This window comes from Pestalotiopsis fici, assembly GCF_000516985.1.
Source record: "Pestalotiopsis fici W106-1 unplaced genomic scaffold PFICI_Scf_14, whole genome shotgun sequence".
NCBI lineage: Eukaryota > Fungi > Ascomycota > Sordariomycetes > Amphisphaeriales > Sporocadaceae > Pestalotiopsis > Pestalotiopsis fici.
The window spans coordinates 408,966-417,818 of record NW_006917104.1 but is presented as its reverse complement, the minus strand read 5'-3'; the positions used below and the strand labels follow the sequence as shown (position 1 = coordinate 417,818).

Sequence of the window (8,853 nt, the reverse complement as noted above, 5' to 3'; positions counted from 1 at the left end):
CACCCCACGGCAGTCTATCATGTCCGTCGCCCCGTTAGAGAAGTGCTCGTCAATCGGGCTGAGCTCTTGCTGGTTGATTGCGACGACTTGCCCAGCTGTCTACTCACACAAACATACATTCATCCCATCTATCTCGCTCTATCCGTCCCGACTATCACAGCTGATCACGCATCTGTCTCAGAGTTTGCCGCCATGCCTCAACTTCTGCTCTTGACCCCTGGTAGTCTTCGACCTTGAAATGCACTTCGCTAGAGAGCAATGTCTCGTCTTGCATAAGCCCTTCGCTTCTAGCTAGTGCTGAGGAGGGCAGGTGTGTCTCGTCATTCTGCTGTTGGGTGCGTCACCAGGCCACATCCCGAATAGCCACTTTGGGAATCCCGTGTGGGTTGGCCGGCTGCCCTGAAAGGGTCCTTTTTCAGGGCTCTCCATTGACGCCCGCTAAGAGATTGCAATTACTCGCCGTCGCTGCTGTTGCTGGCTACTGCTGCCAGGCACCAGATCTCAAGCTTCGACTATCTACACTTTGAGCGAGTGCTGCCTCTTGGACGAGACAAGACAAGTTCACTAGAGCCAGAGACTATCTTGGATTACTGGTGAGAATAAGTCTGGCACCGCTCGTCCACATTATCGTCATATCATGCTCAGTTCCTTATGTGTCCACCGCGGTGGCTGATTGCTAGGCGTCAGCTTGGAGTATATGGTATAAGCAGTTTCTTTAGTGGCGCCTGTGAACGCTCTCTTTCTTCATAACAATGTCTTGACTTACACCACATTGCTAATTGTGTGTGGGCCCATTGCGATCTGCTACTTAGCCACACTCTTGATTACTTTTTCAAGGCGTCGCTCGAGATTGCTGCCATTCTGTGTAGGCAATGCTTTGAGATTGCAATATAGTTGATCCAATCAAGAAGTCACCATGGCCATGTACATGTAGCTATCTCGCAAATGAAGCTGCAAGAGACATGCCATTTCGTCAAACGAGGAACAGCTGATGTCTTTTGGCGCTATGCTGCTCGGCCAAAGAGCCGAGCTTGCTATTTCTATTCCCTGACAACCTCAACCAAGTTGCGTTGCTGCTGCTGCTCCCTTGCAAGCTTCTAACTACCTGCATGGATGGTCTTGAACTACCGCATGCAAGAAGATGATGCCAACCTCGACACTGTACCGTCCAAGCAAGAAGCCTTTTGAGAAGATCGCCATCATGACTGAACAAAGTGCGATCCATGGGACTTGCTGCTCGTTATCGCCGTCACCCCCACGGACCCACTTGCGTTTCCCGTCGTGGGTTGCCTTTCAAGTGGACTTGATGCCTTTTAGTAGACGGTATGCATGTGGATGTAACTGTGTCGTCAGTACTGAATGGTCAATATCGTCCTAGTACCGTCGAAACTGTGCCTAGTTTCGTCGCATCTCCGGGGTTTGCTATGATGCATTGCTCAATACAACTACCAAGCCCATCAACTATCCAGCAGAGAGCATCATCTACAGTCTACGTTGGCGAGTAGTCATAGACTTACCGTACCGGCCGAGAAGGATGATAATGTTGATGAAAGGACGCCGCAAGTTGGACGCTCGTCGCTGGGGTTCAACAGTGACTCCCCTCAAAGATTGGCTGAACGGATCTTGGCAACTCAATCTGCACCCATCCCTTGCAGTCCAGCTAAAACGCTCCTCTTCTCATTCTCCACCCCCAGCAGCACAAACCAGCTTGGCGCTACGCCGGTCTCAATGATCGACAAAGTTTCCAAAGACACACCCTTGAGCCTGTCCTCACCCCCCTTATTGCCCATGCTACACCCTCCAACCCCCCTACCTCGGACGCCCCATCACGGACAATTGAAAATTTTCTGGTGCTCCTACCGCATGACACACACCAGTGTTGATTGAGAACTCTTTGCACTAAGGCTATTGAGGCATAGCGCTTGATCCACGAATGCAGGATTCTCCTCAATTCAAGAGAGACCCCCCGGGCGCTCATTGCTCAAAGCCAGACACACCAGAGTGTACCCATCTGTGTGGCCTGGCGACGGCCTGACTGCCTTGAAGCAGTGCGCCGGTTCAAGGACCCACATTCATTCACACACACTCTCTCTTTCTCTCTCTGCCTCTGTGCCCCCCCAGTGCCTCCCTCCAGGTGCGACTGCGAAGCTCTGCAGTAGTCTTGTGCCTAGCGTCACGCTCTCTTCACCCTTGGCGGCATCCTTGTCTTCGGTCATGTAGCGCCCAGAGCACACCATTTTTCTGGAGGGTGATGCATATTTCAGAGGGATAAAGTACCGTCCCACGCCAAAGTCCAGCCCAGGTACATGTATGCGGGCCCTTGCAAGTCTGAGAGAAAGCCGCCCACCAAGGCAGAGTACGTACCTAGACTTTCTACCCTCACAAGTTCATACATATGGAACCACTTCCCTCCTCTCTCAACCTTCCACTTTGATCATTTTCATGACCTTCAACCTTCGAGTTACCATTCTCCTTCACAACCCTCGTTCCACATTGTACTTGTTATCGTAACACTTGTTTGGTCAACAACAAGCTATTCCACAACTTAATTCAACTCTCAAGGCAAACCACCACATCGAATCTTTACTAGGGCCCGGCATCTGTACGTTGAGTCAGACCTCTGTTCTACCAAATCACTTGCCGATACCGAAACGAAGCGTCTTGCTATTGCCTCAACTCTTGGGAATACAAGACCTCTCTTCCCCGGCATCAATATTCAACAATAAAACACTCACCACAAACACCAACAACGTCTGTCCATCATGTCTGGCAGCCTTTCCTGGGACCACCAGTTCTGCTTGGCCTGTGACAGGCAAACAGATGGTGCCACTTACTGCTCCGAGTCTTGCAGGCTATCCGACTTTGACAAGTCGTCTTCGCCCTTCAGCACTCCCGCGAGCTCACCTGGTCTGGAAACACCTGCATACTCATGGACAAGCTCGAGGCCTCAGACCAAGTTCTACTTGTCTCCGGCATACGACTTTAGCCAGGCTCAGCCTTACGGCTCGACACCCCAAGCACAATCATACCTGCACCGACACTCGATCTCTTCAACGAGTGGCCAGCTCACGCCTTCGAGTTCCTACAGCAGCCTGAGCTCTCTGCAAAGTGCTACTGCTACTGCCACGCCGGCAGGCAATGACGGCAAGCACGTATCAGAGAAGGCAAGGAAGCAGCTGAGGGACTACGCAAGTTCCTTTGAGCAGGCTCGGCTCCAGCGTCGACGATCCTGCTAAGCAAGTTTACAACTCTTTCTCTTTGCACATAACGAAAAAAAAAATTATCACTTTTTACTACTACTACTATTACAACGCACTATACCCATCGACGAAACATCTCCTACTTCACGGTTCACTCGGCGTCAAAAATCACACTTCACTTATCCTCTCCTATGTCGCACCTCTGGGGTTCGGGGCACGAAAGAACATCTCTACACATTTACGGAGCTGTTGTACAAAAGCATATAACGGAGCTCAGCATTAGAAAAGTTCCCGAAACTGGATCGTTTCGGGTTGTTTAAATTGAAATTCCAACTGTCGGCGCACCATTGGAGGGAGGGTCAACGGGACTCTCCTCGGCTACAACCCACGATGGGCAGCACGATACCACTTGTTTCTGGATGGGCAAACGGATTGCCTGGATGCTGAAACAGGCACACGGCAATGAATTGGCGAGGATCGTCCACGGAAGTGACGAAGGCGTTTTGATCACTTGACTGAAAATGTCACTTGGGTGATCTGCGGTTGACATGGTCACTGCATTTGGATGGAGACTGGATAGAGAGACATGTAACTTCAGTTCAGATGGCCCTCGTGGCAGCATTGGTAGCGGACATTTCTCACATTGCGAGAAGATACCACAAATCAATTACAGTCTAGAAGAATTTCTCTCGACTTCCAAACAAAAGTACTTCTTTACACGCTTGAGTTTCTGCCCATCAAAGTCCCACAATTACGTGATCTGGTCACATCTCCACGAAACATTGCCTCATCGGATCTTAGCTATTTCCACGATGACTCAAATTGCAGCTTCAGTCACGTCGTTCTCCGGATCGGCGGCCGACTCTTTCGTCCCACTTACGGCAGTGGTTGACTGGGCCTCCCCATCGTGCCTGGCTCTAATTAGGTAAAAGTGTGCTGTGTCATCGACGCTCCCCAGACCTTAGCTTGAACCTGCGTGGAGGTGTAGAGTCTGTGGGGAAGGCGGACAACTCATTGCAGAAAGTGGGCCATGGGCAGCAATAGTTTTTACGGTTCTTTTAGCCAAAACGCCTTCACTTTGTAGGCTGAGCAGCAAGTTTCTCTTCACGCACGCACAACCACACTACCGAACGCGTGCTTACAAGTTCTGACAATGGCGATCGGGCGGCGGGAACAAGCAGACAGCAACAATCAACGACGAGGGAATGAAAAGCTTGCTCACCAGCCATAGCCCCCAAGACCGGCCTTGCGCTTGTGCCACCACAACAGCTCAGGTCCCAGTAACTGGCTTTCGGTGGACACCCCGTCTTGAACCAATTCTCCGGGCGAGTGTTTAGTGGGAGAGGGGGTCATGCAAATACTTTCTTTTCTTTTTTTCTATCCTTTATTCTTCAGGTCCCGTGGTATCGATCATTCATGGTGATGCCTGCCAGCTACTTGGACGAGAGTGGCTGAAGCAACACGGAATTTTTTTTTTTTCTTCAGCACCAATTTCATCCCAGCTCCCTCCCCGCTAGGCACCGCCGGCCCGCCTGGCTTTTCTTGGCAATGAGGCTGTTTGAGGGGACTCGGACTCGGGGAGCACCTTGAGCTGAGAAGGGATGGGTAAAAAGTCTCGAAAGCCAGGTGGCATTGTCATGCATTACATAATATACGTGGTCCTCCTCCTACCGGGCAACGATGCATACATTGGCCCCATATCTAAACAATGCTAATCTAGGGAATTACCATTGATCATGACGAACCCAGTTTCGGGCATAAGATGAAATCGATCTAGACTCGACCCAACTTGCGCATCGCCGATGGATACTCACTGTATCACACTGGGTTTTGGGACTTTCTGGGCCAAACGGAAAACTTGAAAAGTACTACCCCGTTATCCCCGAGTGGGTTTCTTTTCCACAGCTTCACGAACGAGCCGAACCTCTCAAACTTGGCGGTAGTAGATAGATTGCCCATCTACCGAGGCAGTGGACTCGGGTTCTCTTCTCGAGGGAGAGAGGCGGAGACGTTCTCTTTGGTGGGTAGCACATCATTGTTTTCCATTGTTTCACCACGTCAAATGTATCCAGTGGTTTGGGAGCTCTCGCCTTTCTTATTCCCCCCTCTTCTGTTGCTTTCTCTCTTTCTCTGGGGCGGCATTTGCAGTTTCGTCACTGCCTCTGGCGGCACATGAACACACAATGCACTCACTTTGCCCCTACTTTGGTCGATTGGACTGGCTGCCAGACTGGGACGGTACCTACATTTCTCGCTCTGCCACTGTGAGACATTTCGAAGTGGCGGGTCCCGGTGAGCACGATTTAAGCTTTGTATACTAATGCATCAGACAAAAATGAATGAGACAGCGTGTGTGGGATGAGATGCCCAGTAATGTACGTAGTCAGAAGAATGAGGGACGATACAACACTAGAAACCCCAGCAGGTCTAGACTCAAAGATCGTCACCCTTCCGTCAAAACCCATTCCCATGGGGGTTCCAATTGTCCATTCTTTAGAGCGCGAATTGAGGTACCTGTTTTTTTTTTTGCTCTCCTTCGGGAGCCGACTAAAAAGCTGGACGGCTGGAGGCTTGAACCCAAATTGTGTATAGACGTAATATGTATTAATGTGTGTCTGTAGCATATACTGGTACATGGCTAAAAGATGACATCCGATCCCTTTGATGTTTATTCCCCTGGCTACTTTGCTTTCTTTTTTGCTTCCAAAATTTTTGAATTTTTGCAAGGGCAGAGCTTAAATGCTCCGTCGGTAAAAGCAGAGAAACAAAAAGAAGACGATGCGTTCGGAAATCTCGCAGCAGCATCATCGGGATTCATGGTGCAGGAACCGGGAATCAAAAATTTTCTATGTCCTTGTTGCGCAACGTAGCCCTGGCAGTCTGTGTGATGAGTGTGTGAGAGTAAATGTGCTGATCAGCCAAACAACCGCACCTCCAATACAAGGGGGGAAAAGAAAAGAAAAAGACGAAAGCCAGGGCCGCCTATATCGTACACTACACAGTACAGTCCGTTTGATACCCTTGCGCCCCTGACTAAATGTAAACCTAGGATTTTTTACCAAGCAAAGTCCAAGCAAGTGCCTCTCTCTTTTTTGAAATGCCGCTGCGCTCGAGCTTAAAAATATTCTTCAGATTGATTGGTGCGATGCTTGATTTGTCTGGACTGGGAAGATCAGAGAAACTCAATCTCCTTTCATCATGCAGGTGGTGAAAATTTTTTCGCTCCCTCCCTTTGGTTGATGCTTCTCTCCTATGCCAAAAAAGAGTCTGCCGAGCTGGCGGGCGGCGGCGAAAACGAAGAACGAGTCTCGATGTGGCCATAATTGATAGGTAGTTTTCCACTGTTATTAGACCCGGATCTGAGTTACAATGAGGGATGGCCCGCCCCTCGTACAACCAGGCAAGGGGGGGCGAAAGGGAGGAAGGGAGAGAAAAAAAAAAAAAAAAACACCAAGGGGAAAAAATCCCCTAGTCCCCGTCCATCAGCGGGTTCTAGGGTAGGTATTGGGCTTAGTGGGATGGCTGAATTGCAGATTCTACACAGTAGGTAGGCTGGGGGGTGTAGCAGTGCAGCAAGCAGCTTTTTTGCGCGCTTCGGCGACGGGCGGTTCTCCCTCCAATCCCTGGCCGAGGTGAAATGCTTGGCAGGGGACCGTAGTAACACTGTGATTTCGAATACCTTGTTGTAATTATATTCGTCTTCTCAACAAAATTAACAGCGCATGCACACAAACTATGCTGGAATGCATTCGACATTAACCATGTGGTGGTAGGCAGGTTGGGTTCAACTGAATGTAGTGTCCCTAGTACCATCATCCATGCCTTGAAAGGGGGAAGAGAGAGAAAATTCTTTCCAACAACAGACCTTGTTTCAGCCATAGGAAAAATCAGATTCTTCTCCCCTGTCGAGGTACAGTAAGTCAAAGCCGGTCAATGCGATGCTTTGACGCCTACATGGACAGTACTGCCTGTGTAAAGCTCCTCTCCGTCGCGCGATTTATTCAAGAAAATGCCCTGGAAGATTATTTCCAAAAGTGCCGCCCATGGTCTTTGATGCACGTGCGAGGCAGCGGCTTGTGTCGGGGAGAGCAAGGGAAAAGACGGAAAGTGAATTTCCTCCTTCGTTCGTCGTCTATTTCGGGACTGGGACAGAGTAAAAAAAAAACTTGAAGAGCCAGCCGCTGCTGTCTCTTAATCACTCTTCCCATTGTAGGAAATAGAGGTAACATGGACGAGGCTTGGGACATGGTATACGTACTGCGGCAACTACCAATACGCCAAATATGTATGGTCCTCTTTGTATTAGTAAAGAATAAGATTGACAGCCTTCTCTATCAACCAAACGGGGTTCTTGATGCTTCTCCCATTGGTATCTTTGCACAGACATTGATTTCTTCTCCTTGTCTTCAGCCGTCTGCTTGCCCTGTATTGTCCTCGGCCTGCCTGGTTTCTTTTTCCTTCCCCCTCTCTGCATCTGCTTCCCGAATGGATTTTGAGTTTAGAATCCTGAACGAGCCGCGCGTGGGGGTTAGGATCTTCAGGTTGAATCATGGTGGGCTACGATCATATCATCACAGTAATCAATTTCACTTACTGCATTGTCCTTGACAGGCTTGTTGCCAGGCGAGGCTGGGGTATGTTTCTCAAGGATCGTCAAGGTCACTGCCCATAAGCAGCATAGAGTTTCTGATTTCTGACGGAGGGAGCGCGGGAGAGCAACAAGATGCACTAGGTAGATCGCGATCTGGGGTTGCATCCTGCTAAGAATCCTGGCCAGGGCAAGAGGCACATAGCCCCCACACGCAATGTAGTGAGAGAGTTTTTCCATGTACTGTAGCATGTGTAATACTAGAGGTAGGTACTTTGTACGCTATGTATGCAATAGTTGGCAAGGTTGCAATTATCATCTGCATAGGTGAGTAACAACCTGTTCTCGTTCGCTGCTACTACATGGGAATATGTAGGCTTGCCTTCACCGAACGTCGTCGACCACGTACATAGTAGTGCAATCTACGTACGCATATATTTCGCGCGCTCTATTGAAATTTGGAATACAGAGTACAGATAGTGCCTGCATACCTACTCTTGAAATGCTACGCCGGTCACCACAATATCGAGCCGCAGCTTTTGTGGTGCTCTTTATGGCATGTTGCTTGCGCTGCGGAACCAACGTCGATCATGCTGCGGGACGGCTTTTCAAGGCAGGTCAGTTTCAGATACCTTCAGCCAGCCAATGGATCTTCATCCGGGTATCAAAACAAGCCATGAGGCTCACTTCATCATTGTCCCGCGGCGGAAGAGCCCCGGTCAATCTCGGGTAATTCTTCGACTTGGACCCTTCCCTGTCATTAATCCAAGTCGGCGAGCATGGCAAACAAAGCTATTGTCTCTTCTCCTTGACGCCCTTTGGCGGTGCTTGCTTCTAATTTTCACCTCTCCGAAACGCAAAACAGAGGTAGAAAGTCTTGCCGCATTGAGAACAGAAGCCCCTGGTTGACCGTCCCTTGCGTTGAAATTCCAGCGATTCCACACAAAGGTAAGCCCAGACCGAGCAAGAAGAGCTGCCAGCGGGCTCTATTCTCTCACCGGCCAGCCATGTAACAGCAGGGCCTCAGTTTAAAGGCCAGGGTATCATTGTATGGCACAGACATGC

The 8,853-nt window shown here is 49.7% G+C and overlaps 1 protein-coding gene across 1 annotated transcript; it reads left to right on the top strand.

The window, feature by feature from the left end:
* Positions 1–2,762: 2,762 nt before the first annotated feature.
* Positions 2,763–3,236, top strand: PFICI_14962 (uncharacterized protein; the record flags this gene model as incomplete). The annotated part of the gene is made up of 1 exon (XM_007843543.1): positions 2,763–3,236. The coding sequence occupies one exon, from the start codon at positions 2,763–2,765 to the stop codon at positions 3,234–3,236; it is 474 nt and encodes a 157-aa protein (XP_007841734.1).
* Positions 3,237–8,853: the final 5,617 nt, after the last annotated feature.